This window comes from Boleophthalmus pectinirostris, unplaced genomic scaffold (assembly GCF_026225935.1).
Source record: "Boleophthalmus pectinirostris isolate CB_2022bp ecotype Guang Dong unplaced genomic scaffold, ASM2622593v1 HiC_scaffold_6, whole genome shotgun sequence".
In the NCBI taxonomy this organism is placed as follows: Eukaryota; Metazoa; Chordata; class Actinopteri; order Gobiiformes; family Gobiidae; genus Boleophthalmus; species Boleophthalmus pectinirostris.
The window spans coordinates 25,708,096-25,728,293 of record NW_026571447.1 but is presented as its reverse complement, the minus strand read 5'-3'; the positions used below and the strand labels follow the sequence as shown (position 1 = coordinate 25,728,293).

Sequence of the window (20,198 nt, the reverse complement as noted above, 5' to 3'; positions counted from 1 at the left end):
AGAGACAGAAGTCCAGCATTAGGTTTACTTAAGAGATTATTTTTGGTCACTGCATCTTTCATACTCAAACAGTTTAGCCTCAATTAAAAGGGGAAAAATGAAATATACATGACACAGACGGTGTATTGTGTATAAGTATTTTTCACTCCATGACAATGATTTACAGAGGACACACACAAAAAATTAAAATACATCAAACTTCTTTTTTTTTCTGGTCATCAGAATTTATCTAGTGAGACAGTTTTAAAAATATTTGCTAATAGATAATACTGAAAACTAAATAATTATCTTACGTTTTACATCCTTTAATCATTTTTGTCACCCTATATATAGCATATTTTCAGTTCTCTTGCTATTCTTGTACTTTGCATTGCAACATTGGAATTTCCCTATTGTGGGAAAAATAAATCCTTTTTTTTTTTTTACTTTGTCAATAAGGCTTTACTCATGGAGATAAATATAGCCAATATACTTGTGACTAATAAATATGTCTGCAAAATAATATTACACATTTTTTTACAAGTCGTTCAAATAAATAAAACCTACATCTGCACTTAGTAGTTTTTCACTACAATAAAAAGTGGGAAAAAGTGATAATTTTGCCTTAGAACTCGAGGTATTTCAAGGTCTCTTTCATTCCGAGGCAGTGATTTACGGGGGCCACAAAAATTCCTGAACCTTTGAGCCAAAACGGGATTCCAAAGGCTGCATCTGTCCTTGTGTGCCCAAGACAGACCCTCCTCTGCCACCTGTCAAACTGAGCAGGAAAAATACTTCAAGTCATTCAGTCAAGGCTAAAGCATTTTTCTTTGTCACTCCATTGCAGGACATGGAAATGAGCCAAGTTCAGATGCATCAATCATTTGGCAAATTCAACAGCCCTTGGTATCTTCTCCTTTTGGTTCTGCATGACGACTCTGTACCTGCCATTTCCCTCTCGCAAGCTGTCACCAATTACTACTGCAGATAAGATGAGATCATTGTACCAAAGCAAGAAACTGCCTCTCATTGCCTTGTGTAGGCACTCATCCCAATGCAGTCACTATGGGTTGTACACGCAGCCAAAATTGAGAAAGGAGGGAGCACGGAAGAAAAGATCACAAAATTATAATGTGGTGTGTAAAATAAGACATGTCCCATTGGAGTGCACAGATAAAAACAGATGGAATAGAATGGGCAGCAATTCAAATAAATATAACAACATACAAAGCAGGCCTTCCGTATATTGTCGTATGGATTCATGTCTTAGCACAAGGGACCAACCCCAGAGTGTCACCACATTGAATCACGCCCCCACTAGAGCCATGTCTTGTTACAGATGAGGAACGAGAACAAGGGGAGTGCTTTGGTCGGAGGCGGACGGGTGAATCCGGAGACACCCACAGACACCAAGAGGCACCCTGAGGTGGCGGTGAGCGGACAGCAGAGCCCAGGGAGCAAGAGGAAATGGAGAGGGGTAGAGGGCAGTGTCTCCTGAGGCCTATGTGCTTGGCTGCCAGCGTGTGTAAATCAGCAGCCAGCTCACAGCCGCAATGAGGTAGAAAATAAAAAAAACATAAAAATGTCCAAGTGAAATAAGAGGCAAGAAGAAATCTTTTATGATGAGCCTAAATTCTCCTTAGTCTGCAGTAGATCCAGTGGTTTTGGTTGTCTTCTCCAGACACCATCTATCATCAAAACCAGCATGAAGCGACAAATTAATCAAATATCTCCACCTACTGTTTCTGTAATGAACATCCTAAATTCATATCATTATCATTTATGGGAGGCCATGTTAGTAAGTATGGCTGTAAAGTGATGGGTGGGCTCCAAAATCTAGACAAATGTACACACATGCCTGTACACACAGTTTTATATTTTCATTAAATTGTGAACAAATGCACAAATCTATAATTTTTCTGCCCAGATCTCATGGAGCACTTGATTGCAGACTTAAAGGTTTTACTACAACTTTTGATGGAAGGTCTTCATGGAGATATAGTTGCCAGAAATGTTCCACGCTGGTATTAAACTCATCTAGAGAAACGACCCGGTTCACGGTAAGAATGTGGTTTTGGGTTTTTTTTTAGCAAACACCTAATTCAACACATGCTATAAATAGGTTTAATACCATGCTGTGGTAATACCGTGCTTTGATACTTCTAGGAAAGCAGTAATATCTCCATGGAGGCAAGCAGGTGGTCGATCCTTCACCAGAAAAGTTACATAGCTCATGGTTAATCACATAACCCAGCAAGATCTTATACAAAAAGTAGGTTTATCAACGTGGCGGGTTAAGTGACAGGTGTGTTGCATTGGACTTATAAAGACATTTGAGAGTCTGATTGCAGTGATGATTTGGTCATGTTACTCTGTACGTCCATGTGACCATTCTGTCTGTATTGATGAGCTCTTGCGTCTGCACTGGACTCTAAATTAGTTCAGGTTAGCTTGACAGGACCTAGGCTAGGACCTATACTGAAGCTGACGCTAAATGGCAGCAAGCATCTTTTCACATTCCCAGCTTTGCAAGTCTTGGTAATTCAAGCCTCATACTTTTACTTCCTCTGCCAAGGCTTAGCTTTCAGAAAAAAGGTGCTATAAAAAGATCTGACATTGAGAAGGTGTCTATGTAGCACTGAGGGTCAGGGTAACAGGGATCTACACATTGTGGGGGTCAAAGAGTAGAGACTGATCCTGGAAACTGGTCCACTTGTATAGGAATCTTTGGTGTGGTTAAAGAGCAATGGTCTGGCCCTATGCCCTTTGACAAATAAACAATCCTACAATCATTATTTACAGCACTAACTAGCAGAATAAATCAAGTAATTGAGCTGATATTAGAGACAGAGCTGGAGAGTAAACAGGGCCCAGAGTATGGATGCCAAAGACTTGTAAATAATCTGAGAAAGAGGTCGTGCCAGGGGAAGGTGTGGGAGATGTTTATAGCAGGTGGACAAACAGCTGTCACTTTGATAAGCCTGATTTATCCCGAGTGGCATGTCAGCGCATAGCTCCAGTGGACATGACAGCCAGGGCTGGACTGTGCAAGACGAGAGCTGTGTGGAGCATTGGAGCGAATAACAGCATGAGAGATGACAAGTTGGATATAGAGTAGGAATGGCTCAATCAGAGTGAGAATATTATGGGATTAGACAGAGCTGGAGTTAGACTAATAACATGCATTTGGAAATGTACACTGATCAGATAAATGCGACATAGACACGTGAGGTGGTTGACAGATTGTCTCTCCTCTGTGCTCCTGATGAGTGGGATAGACTGTAAGAATTAGGAAGAAGGTGACCATTTTGTCCTCACATTTGTTTTCTTTGGAAAAAAAAAAAATAATATAGCATTAATATAAGTTCTTTTTTTTTTTTTTTTTTTTTTTTTTTTTGGCAAAGGTCAGTATCTATTAAAAAAAATCCTAGAAAGAAAGCGTGAACAGGCAACAGGTGGATAAGAGGATGAATGTGTGGTACAATCCAACAGGTTGTGTTTACAACGTTACTGTTTTAATTTCAGATGGCAAATGGGGCCAATATTGCTATGCTTGATTTAGTATTTTGAAATTACCAAAACATTTCTGTTAGGGACTAGGTCCACAGATTTGCCACTGTAATCTTCAGGTGGCTTGTACCATTTTTGTTTTATATTGTTACTCAGTAATTTCAGAGGTTATATCTTGGCATTGTGTCTGGTCTTGGAAGCTAAGTAGGTCACATTAGACCTGGTTTATACTTTGAGTCTTTGATGGGAAATCTTTGGGAATACCACAATGCCACAGTGGGACAGCAGTGGCTCTAGTCGAGTGCATACTGTTATTGTGTCCTTGAGCAAGACACTTTATTTACCATGCCTCCAGTATCCATGTACACTCATGTATGAATGAGTGTTTGTGAGAGTGAGTTTGGGACAATGGGTGGAATTTAGCTCAGAGCATCTGACGCGTTCATTAAAAGACACTGTTCCAACCATATAAACAAATAATAAAAATTAAGTTAAGTTATTAACCACAAACCAGGGATCACACAATCTATTACTAAATATTACTTTTAATTAGTTTGTTGCTATCTGAGTTGTATTATAGATTTTGGTTATTATGCTTAACTGATATAATTGTGTAAAGACCCTGTCTCTCCAATAAGACAATTAGCACTGACGATATCCATGGTAACACAGGAGCATGCGAGTTGTAGGTGTGGCATGTTATAAATGACCTGTCTGAACTTATATTTACTGGTCTTCCACTAACCCGAGTCTGCCGCTCATACTAATACAAATTACATTTTGAAAAACCACTGGACAAATTGAAATCTGCTAAACGTCACATTTTAAATATGAATTTTCAGTGCACCATGTCAGGATCTGTGTTAGCTTGGACTTTAAATCGACCACATCTCCGCAATGTCACCAGGCCTATAGTGAGGAAATCTTAATTTGTCAGCTGCTATGAGTTATGTCAGCGGAGACTGACCTCAATTAAGAGTGACCAGCATTTGAAAAATGTCTATTTTAGATTTAAAGATTTTGAGCAGCAGAAAGGCTTTAATGGAACGCTGACAGAGGGCCAGTGGCGAGGTAATAGATTTCCTGCAAAATGCCAGAAGATCTCACATAAATAAGAGAATGTTATTCTTGACAGGAAGCTACTATGATGCTGTGTGGTGATGAATGCATGGTGGCATAGACTTAAGACAAGTATTTTAAAGTATTATATTTTTAAGCTTCAATAGTGTGTATTTTATATACTCTTTACAGGGAAGCTTAGTTCAATAAAATCATGGGTTACTGAATTTAGCTTTAGATAGTATTAAGTATACTATTTTTATTTCTCCAATGAATTTCAGTAGTTTGGAAATTGTGTTTCTGTATCTTGTAGTTTATTCCCATGGGAATCAATTGAGAAATTCTGATACTAATGGGAGTAGGATAATGTGTGAGTTACTTAATTGTATTTTCTGAAAACTGAAACACTTGGATCATGCTGAATAATGTGTGGCTAAAACGCTTACTTATGGTGTAAAACAAATTCAGCATCGATTACCACTTTATTTATTGATACACCACAGCTCAATCTATGCATTTGGCCACCAAATGTGTCTTTATGGTTGCAAGTATTAATTAGTGATATTCTGGTATCATTAGTGTAATTTAGTGCTAGAGGATTAATGGCATGGTGACATTTATCTATGAAACATTATATCTTGATGTTAAATTGCAGTAAAAGGACTTGTATATTCAGGGGATATGACTGTCCAAATCTAAGGGGGAGGAGGCTGTAGTTGACATCCATTAAGGAAATCCTTTATTGGCACATAAAAATTTGCTGCAATATTTAGCCACATTTGTGGCTTGTAACACTTGCAAAAAGTGTAGACTTTGTTAGGGTTTGACTCAACACTCGACAGTTTGAACTTTTTTATTGGTGTTGGATAATCAAGTCCAAGAAGCTCCAATTGTCACAAAAATGTCGTCTGTTGAAGTTGGCTGAGTGACTATTATATTGTTACACAGTGATAAAACAAAGGATTTTCTCCCCTATACCAATGTACTATATTCAATAACTAATTATGGTAATTCATTACATCTCCAATTAGAAGACAGGTTTTATAACTGCAGAGCACCGTAAAAAACGAGATTTATGTGGGCTTTGAATGTCACCCAAAGGACGGAGGACTTGCTCATCACTCAAGAGGAACAAAACAGAAAGACAGGAGTGAGCAAAAATTCTGAGACAAAGGTATGATGAATTATTGCTTAATGAAAGCAGTTTTAGTCCCATTTTCTCACAACCTTGAAAAAACCTTGACAAAAACCCATTGTCTGCTGTCTGCAGATTTTTAGTTTAAAACGATCTTATACATGTTTTGAGTATACAGTTATGTATACAGTGTATGCCACCTGACTAAGATGTGTCCACAGCGGCACCTGTCAAACAGCTCCTCAGAGGGCGATAAGCTGCTCTCCCTGTGTGCTCCTGTCTTATTAGTGCACCTCCACTCCTCACTACAGGCTCCAGGCACAGCCAACCATCTGCCACTCTGATCTCCTGCCCACAAGCTCTCTCTGCTGCCATAACACACAGTCTTGTGCTGCCTTCAAGCCAACGCACGACCAGACACAACACCACATTAAAGACATCGTTTTACTTTTATTAGACATGTTTACAAAACAGTGACTTTTGAAAACAAAAATGACATTAATGTGGTCTGAAAAAAAACTGTCAACTGTGACCACAGAAGTAACTCTATTGCCACCTTGTGGCATGTGAAGCAAATAAATAAATGGAAATTGAAATGAGTCCAATAAAAATATTAGCAAATTAAATATTACAACAGAAGGACAAAGGATCTCTCAGTGCAGAATCACAATGAATAAACATATACAAATATCTGTCTGAAATGCTTTTTAGTAGACAACAAATACTGTGCAGGAAATGAAACAGACCATGTAATTTGTGGTCTATTTATTCATTATATTTTTTAAATATTTTTTCCCACATAACTTACTGGAGGTGTATTTATTTATACTGTATAAAGCTCTGCCAGGTAGTCTTTGGGGACAATGCCAATGGCTCCATGCTTCTCTCCAACCCACCAACCAAAAGTGTTGTATTCCTGTGTAAAAAACAAAGCAAAACACATTCAGGAAATCACATTCAAAAACATCACCATTTCTTAACCCTCCAACATGTATTTGTACATCACAAATAATTCAAATAGCCTAATTTTCACTTTCTGTCTGTCTCCTTATGTGGTGGCACTTATGAAAATGCACACTCACCACTCAAGACAAAGCTCTGTGTGCAAAGAGCCCTCACACATAAATCTGCCACTCTGCAACAAGTAATGGCTCTAAATGTCTGTCAGTGTGTGGAGACGCGAGCAGCTCGGGCCAAGCAGATCTGAAATCAGAGTCCTCCTCTCACATCAAAGTCCTCTCACACAGAAGTCACAACAGAGATCCATTTCTGCAGTCACAGAAGAAGAGTAACCAGCCTCCACACTCATGTTCAAACTCATGCACAGAACAACATTTGTGCCACTCTCAGAGACATGTACTTATGAATGACCATATGGTTATATAGAAGCCAAATTACAATAATAGCATTAACAGGTTATAGGTCATGTATCACAGAGGGACATAACATGGACACAGGGACATGACATTTTAAACTTTAACAAAGTGTTTGATTGATCAAAAATCCACCCTTAATATGTCTTCATACAGCTTGCCTTTTGGGAGTGTTTAGGAAATCTCAAATAGACAAGTGAAAGAGCAAGTAAACTCATAAGACAGAAACATAAACGCACTGTCGCATTACTGTGTAGCCTGAGTTCGATGGCTTTAATGTGATAAAGACTTTGGCCTGGAGAACTCCACTGGATCATATTTGGACAGTGTTTATGTCCAGCCCATTTGGCTAAGGTAATGGGTTAATGATCATACATCCCTCAATTTGTTTTATGTGCTGTGACTTGAGGAGGGAGGGTGGAGCTGCGGCAGCACAGCCTCCTGTCACACTCACCCTGGGTCCGTCTGGGGGGTCTCGCTGTAACACTGCTATTTCTGGGCTGAGGAATGGGGGAGGGACGGAGGAGAGAGAAAGAATGGAGGAGGGACTGAGGAGAGGAAGATGGGGGAGGAAGTGGTCTGTGCCTTTAGCTGCAGCTGGCTGCTACAGTCCAGACAGGTTTTATGGTCATTGCCCTTGCAGCGGGCCACAACCCCCAACACCAAGGTTCCACCTAATGGCACTCCTCGTCTGAGTGAAAGGGCAACTTGAGTCTTGGTCCTCTTCCACAAAGACAGGGGCAATAAACAGGCATTTGGGAAATGAGTACAGCAACACTCTGTCTGCTTTGTGCATTTAGCCCCTCCCATTACAGCTACTAGATCAATTAATCAATTATTTTTTTTATTGTCTTCTTCCAAAAGCACCTGTGCCAGGAAATAAAGTCAAAACATAATAATATTGTTTACGCTATAACTGCAAAAATAATAATAAATCACGTAATCATTCAATAGTAATAAAAATATTCAATGTAGCTATTTCAAAATACTCTTGGTATTGGGCTTCTATTTAAATTGTGGCTCTTCATCTTTTTTGAGGCTCAATAGCACCGTGTTTTGTAAGTGCCAAAACGTACCACTAGATGGCGCACTTGAATTTGAAAAGTCAAGTGATACAGAGCTGAATCTGGAAATAGGGCGACAGACAGCTTCACGCACTAATAGAAATATTGTAAAATAGGCGATATTCACAACAATAATGTCTGAGTATGTGTTATTAAATCAGATGGCAGTATCAGCCTCGGACCCATAACCTAAGCTTGGATTTTCTGAGACCAAAAATGACTATTTGACAAAGTGAGGTGGAGAGTTGTAAGAGGTGTGTGGGCTGAGAGGGAGCCTGCTTTAGCTGCTTGGTATGACAGCAGCAGCTCCGAGCAGAAACAGCCCAGATGGAAATGATGGAGGGGAGCCCGGTGCCAGCTCAAACAGCCTCCGCCAACAACACTAAAACAGTTTCCGTGGTGACACAACTAATCCCCATCACCGCAGTGCCAGACAGAAAAACCTAGTCCAGTCTGCTTGTACCAACAGCCCTGGGCTCCTGGCAGCGGGCCATTCACTGCCAGTAAAAAGGATACACATAGTCAGGTCCTCCCAGGCCTAGAATTAACTCTCTTTAGGTGGTCTGTGGCCAGCCATAGAACAACATGTCTGACTCAGGCAATATGCTAAGGCTACAGGGTATTTGAGCCACAGCGTTCATCAACAGCCCACCTTTATTAAAGAAACAATGCCCCTCTCAGGAGAAAAAGCCCACTGTATGTGACTGTACCTTGCTGAGAATGTAGATGGCGTCTCCGCGTTTAAAGGACAGCTCGTCTGGGTGGTCTCCAGTGCAGTCCCATAGGCCCTGGTAGAAGTTCTTGTAGTCTGTGCTCTTATTAACTGCTATAAACAGAAAACTCATACTTCATCTTAAAATGCTATTATGTACAATTATTTAGCCATGTATACATTCATTTTATTTATACTAGTCCACATTCGTTTTAGTTTTTCTACTACACATATAATCAAAACAACAGTGACAGCACTACAGTTGATATAATTATAACAGAGAAGTGTGTGATTTTCACTCATCTCCTTTAATGCTACATAAAAATGCAAATATTCTGCAGCTTCCATAAGTTACAACTTCAGCAAATAATGTTTGGATCATTATCAGCGAGAGCGCTTTGCTAAATCTTTTGAAATCCCCACAATATTCGCACTTGAAATATGTGCATTGTATGCATATATTTACATATAAGCCGCTGAACTAGAGACAAAATGTTGTGTAGTTTATTGTATATGGTGCAAGTTTGAAAAACACTGGGTATGTTTAGAGTGCTATAATAACAACACAGTCAGTAAAAGGAAGTTGCTCACATCCAGTTTTGTGTGCACTCAGTGTGAAACTTCCCTTTATGGAGACCATATCTGAAGACAGTCTGTATTATTATGACCACAATGAGCGTACAAAGATATCTGCTATGTTTAGTGCTTCGAGTTTCATGGCATACAAAAAATATATTTGTACCTGGAGCACGGGCAGGAGCAGGAGCTTGAACAGGAGCAGGAGATGGAGAGAGTTTGCTGACTGGCTCAGTTTTTGGAAGCTCTTCCTCTTCTGAAAAAGAAAATATAACAAATACATGTACATATACGCTTTAAAAGGGTTAAAAACAGCTAAAATATTTAATATGGTATGGGCACTTTGCTTTCTCAGTCCAGACAATGTAAAATAAATAAAAATAAAAAAATCTGGTGTCTTTTTTTATTACTCATAAAATGCATTAATAAACTTTAGCTGTTTTAGCCCTTTTAAATCATATTTAAAATCATGAAATATCACAGTGAGCCTTACATAAACTTGTTCAGGTCCTTATCAAAAGAATAGTCAAACCTGGCAGTATTTCATAGATGTCCTCATCAATTGGCTCCACATCTCCATTGTCCATGTCCATTGCATGTCCAACATCATCATACATTTCCTGCTCTTCCTCGTCCTCTGGTATGATGCCAGTCATGTCTAGAATCAATACACAACAGCATGTAGACCATTTGAGTCATATTAATAATGCAACTAACCTAACTGAATAAAACATAGGTAAAGGCCAAACCTTTCAAAACAAAGTCTATCTGTTTCACCCACTTCTCCGCCTCTTTCGCCGATGACGCACAAAACTGTGACGAAGGTGAGGCGTATTCACAACTTTAGTCAGTTCAATTCACAGTTATACATGTATTAATTAACATAAACAAATAATACAAGATTTATGCATAGTAAAATGTTCCACATGGGAGAGTCTGAAGCCTCATTTAGACACTAATATATGCGCGTCAGTAAAGCCATTGCAAAGGCAGCAGTGTCAAATGAATGAAGAGGTTTAAAAATGGTTTTACTGAGCTGCCTTCACACACCCAGCTAGATTTTAAAGGTGCACTGCGTAACTTTTCAGATGAAGGGCCATATGGAGATATTATTGTCAAGTTACTGCTTTACCTGCTATGTTCTACAGTATGGAATAAATTATGCCATCAGACCAAATTACACATCAGATCTGGTGAGGCGCAACCCCACTCTCTGTTAAAATAAATTTTTGTTTCTTTTTAACAATAAAAAAGTAATTGAAGACAGAAAGTTGAATGCTATTCTCGTACTGTGGAACACAACACGCAAAGCAATAACCACTCCATGGAGACAAGCATTTGGCGGACCCCCCACTAGAAAAGTTAATGCACCATAAGAGTTAACTTTTCTAAACAATATTTCAAATTTTGACATGCATACCTGATAGACTCTCTTGTCTGGCGCCGATATTTCAAAACAAAAATCTTTCTTGGAGTCTTTGCGTAAGGTGTTATTCATCTTGACAGAGTAGCCATCAATGCTGAACTCGCCTTTCTGCTGCTTATCTGTTTAATTAAAAGAGGTACACATGGCTCTAAGTTAATTGTCATTCAGGTGTCAGATATTTATTGTATACATCTTAAAAATATACAAAATAATTAAACCTTTATCACTGCCATAATAGTAGAAGGTGTGCTGGCTCAGAGCACACCATCTTTTCTGCCACTCAGTCCCAAAGAAGCTGTGATCTGAGAAAACAACATGTGGAATAAATAACTATAGTGAAAAAACTGCTTGATTTATAGAAAAAAAAAAATTAATTTGGGTTATAACTGAAATCCCATTTATTTGAAACATGCATTTATCCAGAATCATATAATCATTTGCATATCCCTACATTCTTCAAAGCAGCGCGAATACAGGAATACTGACCTTTTCTGCGTTTCTCGAGATAACCAGCCTTAAAGACAGATGTGAGGTCCTGAGCTGCCACAGGGGGAGACTGCTGGACCCCTGGAAAACAACAGCTGTAACTTAGTCACACTGTACTTTTTTTATAGGAGAAAGTATCCCTGAATATCATAAGGGTTAGGAAAGTTACATGTCCTGTGCATTAAAGCCATTCATTGAACTGTAACGTTGGAAAAAGCTGGACACAGCCTAATATTAAAATTTCAATACTAAGAAAAAAACTTACACTCAAAACTGATTTTGGTACCACAATTATGAGTACAAAGATGCTTTTAACAATGTAATTACACAATCAAATAATATAGTTGTTTCATAAATATTCCATGTGGTCATATTCTAAAGATCAAGATCATTTTAAAACTATTCAGGAAAAGTCCAACTTTGTCCCATATGTAATCATGTTTATCTTCATCTTTTTTTTCTAAGCCTAGTTTACAGGCAACAAATCTATATTTAAAGTAACATCTTAACCACCACTATACATATGTTTCTCTTGTAAGAAAAATGATATTACAGTCCAAAACAAATCCATGAAACAAAGTGGTTATATTACTTCATGAGCTGCCCTTTGCACCATGCAACTTCAATGCAAATGTTCAACTCCTGTGTCAAAGTTGTTTGTGTGAAAGCGCGCCCATAAAAGTGACAGCTGCTTACCGGCCATAAACCACATCTTAACCCCTGCTCTACTCAAGGATTTCTCAAACCTCCATTTTAAAATGCAAAACAAAATATGACACAAAACTCAAGGCGGGGAACACTGTGCAGGATTAGTGCTACTGTATAGTTAGAAATGTGTGCATTTTGTCACAAGTACAGCCTTGGCAGTCATTTGGGGTTCAGAAACAGGGTCTGAGAGCAATAAAGCATGTTCAGGCTGTCAAAAGGCGGCCCTAAAAGAGGAGGTGCAAGCCACGGTTGTGCCCCTAAATTGCTTCCAAAGTATGTTGCCAAGATACAATTGGAATGTCTGCCTCATTGTGCCACTCAAAGTCACTTTCTGCAGGAGCGGGCCACAAATCTGAGCATGCATGAGCCACAGTGTAATTTCTGCACTTGTAATTCCAGTGAGTAGGTCACTATTAGACTAAGTGCTTGTTGGGACATATCTTACCTTGGATAATATCAAAGTGTGATCCACAAATAATGGATCAGATTACATTTTAGATATACATGTTAGAGCCTGCTACAGTTATGTTAGGGTAAGTATGTTGTCTTTTTGTTTGTTTTTTTTACTAAATTTCTGAAATGTGACGTATGAACTGATTCCTGAGGTTTCATAAAAGGAATGAATAAATAAATACATCTCAAATATCTTACATGAACCACACTTGAGTGAATTCTGACATTAAATGAACCTAGCCTTATTAGTAACCAACTAAAATTATGGTTAAAGGTGTGTGAAACATTGACATAAAGTCACATATTGGCACCTATTGTATAGAGACAATGGAGAAGACAGATTTGTTTTGGTCCATCTCTTCCACTGAAGAAACTACAACCATCCCAGTGGTAGTTGATGTTTAAACGAACATCATCTTAATAAGCCAACTGGGTAAAAATGTTCACATACGGTAAATGTTCATGCCTGTGTATTTCAAACATTTGGTCTGAGTGTTACTGTACCAAACTTAAAGTATCAATGTGGTCACATGTTTTGTGGTTTACCTTCACATGTTTCTTCATCTTTGTCCGTACGCTCTGACTGCAGGGATCCGCCATCATTGTTGCTGTCAAACTCCTCTTCTTCCTCATAGTCATCCTCAACTGCAATATGCAGTACACAAAGGATGATGTACAGAACACTTTACCTTAATGTAAATGAAAATGAATCAAAGTAATACTTACTTTTGTCTTTGAAATCATTGGGAAAACTGAAACCAAACAAACAACATAATGTGATATGTGTTTTGAACAGAGTTTTAAGTTTAAAATATTTCCATACCCCAGTTTTACATCCTGTAGCCTCTTAATGAACACTTCTCTTTTTTCTTTTGCCTTCTTGCTCAAATTCTCTCCTTTTAATCCATCACTCAGGAAAACTTCAAGATCTACAACACAAAACAAATACATAATAAAATATTAGATGAAGGTTAATTCATTTTTACTGCAAATTGTAGCCTAAAAATGGCACTACTTTCTGTTAATCATTGGCTTAAAGTCCAGTACATAGACAAGCAATGTAACACTTCCTCTTAAACGCAAACCCTGGTCTGAATGCGTTATTTTGACTGCAAGTCGTCTTCAAACTCCCCAGTTAACCTGTATTAGCATAGACTTAAATCCCTGGGCATTTACCTGATATAAGCGCCGTTATCTCTTCAGGAATTGCCCTCATAGTGGCCAAATCTGCTCCTTACTGTTTACGCGGCCGGTTCAGTGCGCACGGGCTCCAAAGAGGAAACTTAGCGTGACACGGAAGTAGGAAGTCATTCTGCTAATTATTTATCACTGACCACGCTCACTTTCAGCCACACATCGCTTTGTTGTGTTGTCGTTTATTAGTCTTTATGATATAAGCCCGTTCATAACAGGGCAGCGCGTGTTGACAGCGTCTTGATGTTTTAATGGAGCTAACGGGCCTAATAAATTCGAAGCATAATGCGGGGATCATATATTAAGATTGATTCCTGATAATATTTCCTTGGCATTTAAGTGTTGACTTTGACCGACTTAATGGACAAAGCTGAAGTGCTTACAATAACATTACTAGTTCCAGTTTATGGCGGCATAAATAAAGATCTGATCATAATTGTTTTGTGTGGAAAGTTATGGGCACATTTGGTAAACATAAGCTCCTAAATTAATTTTTATTTTAGCGTGTTGTGCTGCATAGGTAAAGGTTTCAGGAACAGCCGCGTTTTATAAATTTAAATAAATTTAAAAAAAAACAACAAAAAACTATAGAGAATCTTGAACACGCGTCTCTGCAATGGCACCTATTGCTTGCTATAGGCTACTGCAGTGCTGTTGGGCACTCTGAGCTTTCTCTTACACTCCTGAGTCCTCCCTCCTTAATTTGTGTGTCTTTATTATCAATCCTTGCCATTGCATTTTAAGGTTTATAGACTACTGGTGCCCTAACCGGAATATTCATAAAGAACTAAACTGTCCTTCAAAGCTTATTTTACATTCAAACGCGTTTAAATTTCACCTTCTATTATTAGATCTGGGTAGTGTTTGCATTCCTGTACCCCTGGTTGGGAAACACTGCTCACTAACACCATGGGGTAACTCCAAACACTCCTTGGTTAAAAAAATAAAATAAAATAGTGATCAGTTTCTAACATAACCTATATTTTCTGTTTTATTCACTGGTTCCATGCCAAGAAAACACATTAAATTATTAAAGGCATTCTTTACGCCCCTAGAACCTTTACATGATACATCACTTGGGAATGTACAGTGGTCTGGGGTAACCTAAACTCAAACAAATCTCTCTGTTGACATATTGTTGACAAAGGTGCCACTCTCATTAGTCTTCTGTGGACAGCCACCATCACCCTGCCTGGTCTAAAAGAGCAGGCCTTTGAACTATTGCCTATTGTTTTGCTGGGATGTGACAGGGATGACAGTTGTCCAGGAAAGCCTCCAGGGGCAGCAGTAAGCCTACAGGGCCTAGCTGCTGGTATTGTGTTATATTTGTCACTGTTATAAGAAAGCATATGCACTCCATTTCCCAATAACACTTAACACACCTGGGTCTGAGCGAGGCTACTATATAAACACACTATAAATGATATGTTGATAATAAAAGATTTAGCATTTATTGTAATAGGACCAATAATTCTTACTTTTTTTCAAATCACTAGCCGTAAAACTGGAGCATTTTTCATCCAAATTCTTTATGAGTCTCTCTGTGGTCATTCAAAACCTGACCCTCTTCTGACCCAGCACTAGTTCCTCCCCGTTTGGAGAGCAAGGGAGAGCCAGCTTGACCTCTGACCCCTGGGAGCCTGAGTGTGAGTGAGTGCCTCTCTGGCCCCCCTGGACGAACTGAACTGAGCTGTATCTGGTGTAATGTTACGCTTAATGGGATGATGTCTTTATTTCATATTTGTTTATTCATAACTTTTGATGACAATAGATAAAAGTACTCTTAAAAGTGCTTATAGTCCATCATTGACACTGCATAAATTACCGCAACGTTATGTTATGTTATTGTTATCATTTGTTTCATAATTTTAAACTTTAAACCATTTCATTTCTCTTCCAAACCAGTGCGACTGATATTACAGGAGCTTTTATAAGACTCCCGAAACGACGCAGTGCGCTGTGTTCAGTGATTAATGTAAAGACATAAGATCTGACTTTCCTTAGCCTAAATATTCGCTGTACTCTACGTAAAAAAATAAATAAATAAAAAATCAGCGCGCCTTTCTGCACCACCGACATTTTCTGCTCAAGGCTATCCTTCTGATTTTGTTGCGTTCATTCAGATAAAAACATCAGATATGGGTCTATAATGTGAAAGTTGTTACCATTAGAACTATTTTAGGTAAAAGGCTGTGGGCTTATTGAAATAAATACATCAAATATATTGCGCCGACTTGAACAATCTCATTTGAATATCCATATCTCCAAAAGCCACTGTGGCGCAGGGACATGTTAATTCCCAAAGATTGCATTACAACGCGCATCAGGCCATAAACAAGCAGCCTCTGTGCTGTGAGTTTTATAGGCAATAAAATTTAATTAGAGAGCAAAGAAAAGTCATACAGCTTTTGGCCTGACTTCTTAATGCAAGCTGCTCATAGTAGGATTTTGACTCAATATTACTCCCAAAAAACTAATACCGAGGATACAAAAGAGCCATAATAGACTATTTTATTATTTACTAAAATATTTATCAAGTTTTCTTTTGTCAAACAATATATACAAATATTTATATAAAATATAAAGTTTATCTTAATTACAAAATAATGTTAAATTGTAATAAAAAAGACACTAATGGTTTAATTAATACTTTTTATTTTCAGGAAAAATATATTGATAGAAAATAATAAAATACATAGAAAAATAAATTTAACAGTGCATAGTGGGCCTAAATTAGAATGTGTCATAGTTTTAACTTACCTCATTTGAGTTTTATAGGCTAATATTATTCCGTTTAAAAATGCATACAGTGAACAGAGAGTTTCAATAACTCAAGTTTTGCAGATCAATAGTTGTGAGAGTTTCTGAGAAAAGGTCAAATGTGTCGCTGGAAAAAGTCAGGGGACTTTGTAAAGAATCTGACAAACTTGGAGAGAAAGACGAGGACGGTGAGAAAACTGCGAAATCCTGCAAAGAGCTCTGAGCCGGGGAATGCGTATTGTTCGGGCCTATTGTGGATGAGCAAATCGGAGCAGCGGGCGCCGCGTTTGGAAAATGTTTCACATGTTTGTCATTACTGTTCTGCAGTGTAACAGCGGGGCAATGGCTCTCTCTGTTCTGAGCGCCCTGGTCCGGAGTGTTCAGTGGAGGCTGGGGAAAATACTGAACTGCGTCGCCGTCTTCGGTCAGGTCGAAGTCGTCCTCCTCGTCGTCCTCGCCCGCGTATTTTCCGTCGCTGTCGCGGTTCTCTTTGCTGTGCGTCTGTCTCTTGTGCTTCATGCGTCTGTTTTGGAACCAAACCTTCACCTGTTTCTCAGTTAAATCCAGTGAAGATGCTATTTCCACGCGCCTCGGTCTGCAGAGGTATTTGTTAAAGTGGAACTCCTTTTCCAGCTCGAGCAGCTGTGTGTTGGTGTATGCGGTCCTCAGTCTCCGTGATGCCGCGCCACTTCCAACTCCTGCATCCTCCGCCTCTGGTGAACCTGCGAAGTATACAACTCAACACTTAATAAACCTTTAGATCGAGACAAACAAACACACACAGAGGATGGTAAGAAACACGGTGGCTAGTGAGAAGCTTGTGGCAGCAAGTCACAGCCACTCACAAGATTTATGGCCTCACGGCAGAATATGATGGGTCTGCGTGGACAGGACAGGACGCAGGCTGAAGATTAATGAACATGCCAGCTGCTGGCCCGTGTACGACTAATCTATCAGTCTCCATTACTGTCAGCCATTAACACTTTTACACTTGGTGAGATTAAGACTTTATAAAATATAAAGGCCAATTTGAAAATATAAATAGGAATGATTCAATGTGCAGTGAGGGACGTCCACTTTCGCGGGCCCAGTGGAAGACAAAGAGCAGGCTTTATTTCGGAGGTTATTAATCATGTCTTGCCTTGGGGTGAGAAGTAGAGCGGTAACGACTCCGTGGAAGCCTGGATCCTCTTGATGCTTTTCTTCTCCTTCATCCACGGGTATTCCTTAGGTGGGCACGCAGCCTGACGCGCATCCACACAGCTTTTCCCGGTCTGTTTAGAACGGGTGCTTCCGTGGCCGACGTTGCGTGGATGATCCGCTGAGTTCAGGCTTGGAATGCTGTGCTCAAAAGGAGGAGGAATCAGGGCTGAGTGTGAAAGCGTCGAGCTCTTGATTGATGAATTTTGAAACGCATCACAGACAGGGTTGGTGAGAGATGTCAGGCACTCGGCAAGCGATGGCTGGCTGTTGATAAAACCACTCTCGCGCCCAAATTCGTAAGTCATCGCCTTCCTCGTGCCGTTTTAAAGGTTTAACAAAAACAGATACCAGATGGGTCATTCATAAACTGCTAATGTGGCTATAGTCGAATATGGAGAGTTCTGGGCCATTTACAGCCTGCACGAGGCCATGCTTGGAATTAGACTGGGCAGCTTGTCACATGATTACATCTGCCCAATGACAATTTGGGCTTTTATCAAAAGAAGCCACTGTCCCCTGTGATTGATCGAGAAACTCGGAGTGGTAACGCCTCATTCCGTGTGCAGGGGTGCACCTTATTTACACATCTTGGGTTGAGTCCATGTACACTGAGTCACTGTTAATACACATTTATTCCAAGACCACGAGACGTGCATAAGTTGGTTATGGAAATGCACTATTGTGGTCCAAATGTGGGTATCCGTGAATGATTATGGTCGCCATCTTTTTCAAGTAATTTCCGCAGCCAGTCCAGATCGTTTGCTAAAGAAATGTATTCCAACAAGCGTCAAACATTGTTTAAAATGATTAATTAATATCTTCTCCTATATATCTATTCTCCTCCACGTTATGCTTGGCATTTAATCTCTTCTGAATTCTCTTTTCAAACCAGGTGTATCAATAACTCTGTGCATAAGAATAACAAGGAGCATGCTGTGCGTATTAAGCAATCTAATATTGAATTAATACAAGAATTGTTTGAATAATGTATTTTAGTCAATCAAAGTTAAAAAAAAATCAAGATATACTGGAGTGGTAGTGTCTGTACAGCATCCTCATTGTCCTTAATACAGTGAGTGTATAAAATGATTTGCCACTAAAGTGTGAAGCCATGGGATAAGGTGCTGGAAGTGATGGCTGTTTATTGCCCCTGCTCTAAACAAAGAGCCGCGCTAGTCGCCTGTGCGCGTGATCAATCTTTCTCGCCCAAGGCTCTGACAGCTCCCTTCCCCAAGAACGCATCTGAAGCATCTACCTCTGCCTTGGATCATATATGACTTGAAGATGCAGCAGCCCAGTCTAGAGACCTTAATTTAGATATCGTAACAAATTAAGCGTAACAAAATTATGCTTTTACGCACGGATTATTCAAGAGTTGAAAAGATTATCGAAAGGAAACATTTGTTTGGTTTAAATGATTTTAACGAAATAGGCAAACAGAAAGAAGAGAAAACATGACTTGATTTAGTGGAAAGCCTTTCTTACATTGGATCAATTGTTTGCTGAGGTGAGTGGGTGTTGGCATTCAGCATGAAGCTATTCATCGCTACCTTCGCTCTCCTTTTCCCACACAACTGCAGAGGTCTTTGTCTGGATAAAATAACAAAATATAGCTTATTTAGTATTTAAATGTTGTTGTTATGTGTTTGTTTGTTTGTGTGTTTTGTTTAGGTTTCTTCGTTTTTTTGTACAGGCCTTTATTATATTAAACGTACCCAGCAACTTGAAGACGAAACTTGTTATTTTTTGCACGTAATCGAAACTCATAGAGCCATAGTTAGAAGTGAATGTGTTGATTAACTAAAAATATGGATTATAACTATTAAGGGCGGAATAATGCTGTAGTAGGTCGTATGTTCAAATGTGAGTGTATAATAATCATAATTGTGTACTTGTCTTTAATTTCAGTGGAAAATGAATCTTCTTTTAGACAGCTTGTAAATATAATTATGATATGTTCTTTTTATTTGCTATTTGTTCGTAACTGTCTGTGTTTATGAAGGCGAAACGGAGCAGTGGATGAGCAGGAGAACAGGAGAAGCGCGTTTCCCTTCTGTTGTGAGACCAGAGACATCTGGAAGGCACCACGGGCCAAAGCAGTGACGGTGCTCTACGTGTAATTTAATGCACAAGGCTGAACTTAACGGTGTCCAGGCATAGCCTACTTAAATCGAATAAATAAAATATAAATGATGTCAGAATGTTTTGTTTTAATTGTGTATTTTTACAAACGTTTTCCATTGTGTATGTCTGTTATTTAGGCTACAAATAAGTACAAATAAGTACAAAAAATAACAGTTTCGTTTATCTTAATGAGTTGTTTATCATGTATTTTACTTGTGTTAAAACATGGTTTATTTGCGCTTCAACGACAGAAAGTGGTGATAAAACGGCGCTATTTATATGGCAAAACGCGCCTATGCTCCACCCTTTGTGTGTGCACGTGTATTGGAGTAGAATTGCACATTACTGTTGTATTTATGGCCCTCCTGGATTCATGACAGGATCTGACATATACTACAGGAGCTGCAAATCAGCGCGTCGTGTAAGCTGACTTGTA

The 20,198-nt window shown here is 39.0% G+C and overlaps 2 protein-coding genes and 1 long non-coding RNA gene across 4 annotated transcripts; 1 reads left to right on the top strand and 2 right to left on the bottom strand.

Annotated features, from left to right (window-relative positions):
- The first annotated feature begins 845 nt into the window (after positions 1 to 845).
- LOC129411854 (uncharacterized) lies at positions 846 to 19,731 on the top strand. The gene is made up of 3 exons (XR_008633467.1): positions 846 to 1,537; positions 1,907 to 2,039; positions 19,641 to 19,731. It is a non-coding gene; the product is annotated as an uncharacterized LOC129411854 (long non-coding RNA).
- On the bottom strand, positions 6,114 to 13,788 carry skap2 (src kinase associated phosphoprotein 2). Of its 2 annotated transcripts, none has more exons than XM_020937265.2 (12): positions 13,658 to 13,788; positions 13,305 to 13,410; positions 13,208 to 13,233; positions 13,028 to 13,126; positions 11,321 to 11,401; positions 11,053 to 11,136; positions 10,829 to 10,953; positions 10,158 to 10,221; positions 9,941 to 10,066; positions 9,575 to 9,664; positions 8,831 to 8,946; positions 6,114 to 6,599 (listed from the first exon to the last, which is right to left on the bottom strand). In XM_020937265.2, the coding sequence occupies exons 1-12, from the start codon at positions 13,695 to 13,697 to the stop codon at positions 6,507 to 6,509; spliced, it is 1,050 nt and encodes a 349-aa protein (XP_020792924.1). In that variant the 5' UTR covers positions 13,698 to 13,788; the 3' UTR covers positions 6,114 to 6,506. The 2 variants fall into 2 exon arrangements, with proteins under 2 accessions (XP_020792924.1, XP_020792925.1); XM_020937266.2 differs by having other exon boundaries at positions 8,831 to 8,943.
- Positions 16,409 to 18,038, bottom strand: hoxa2b (homeobox A2b). Its single transcript, XM_020937267.2, has 2 exons — positions 17,577 to 18,038; positions 16,409 to 17,157 (listed from the first exon to the last, which is right to left on the bottom strand). The coding sequence occupies exons 1-2, from the start codon at positions 17,941 to 17,943 to the stop codon at positions 16,499 to 16,501; spliced, it is 1,026 nt and encodes a 341-aa protein (XP_020792926.1). The 5' UTR covers positions 17,944 to 18,038; the 3' UTR covers positions 16,409 to 16,498.
- Positions 19,732 to 20,198: the final 467 nt, after the last annotated feature.

Excerpts from the sequence above, each read along its gene's own strand:
- skap2 (XM_020937265.2), bottom strand. The coding sequence starts at position 13,697 with ATGAGGGCAATTCCTGAAGAGATAACGGCGCTTATATCAG. Across the intron at positions 13,234-13,304 it reads CTACAGGATGTAAAACTGGG|TTTTCCCAATGATTTCAAAG; the intron begins GTATGGAAATAT and ends GTTTGGTTTCAG. Across the intron at positions 13,127-13,207 it reads CAATGATTTCAAAGACAAAA|TTGAGGATGACTATGAGGAA; the intron begins GTAAGTATTACT and ends TGCATATTGCAG.
- hoxa2b (XM_020937267.2), bottom strand. The coding sequence starts at position 17,943 with ATGACTTACGAATTTGGGCGCGAGAGTGGTTTTATCAACAGCCAGCCA. Across the intron at positions 17,158-17,576 it reads GCTCTACTTCTCACCCCAAG|GTTCACCAGAGGCGGAGGAT; the intron begins GCAAGACATGAT and ends TATACTTCGCAG.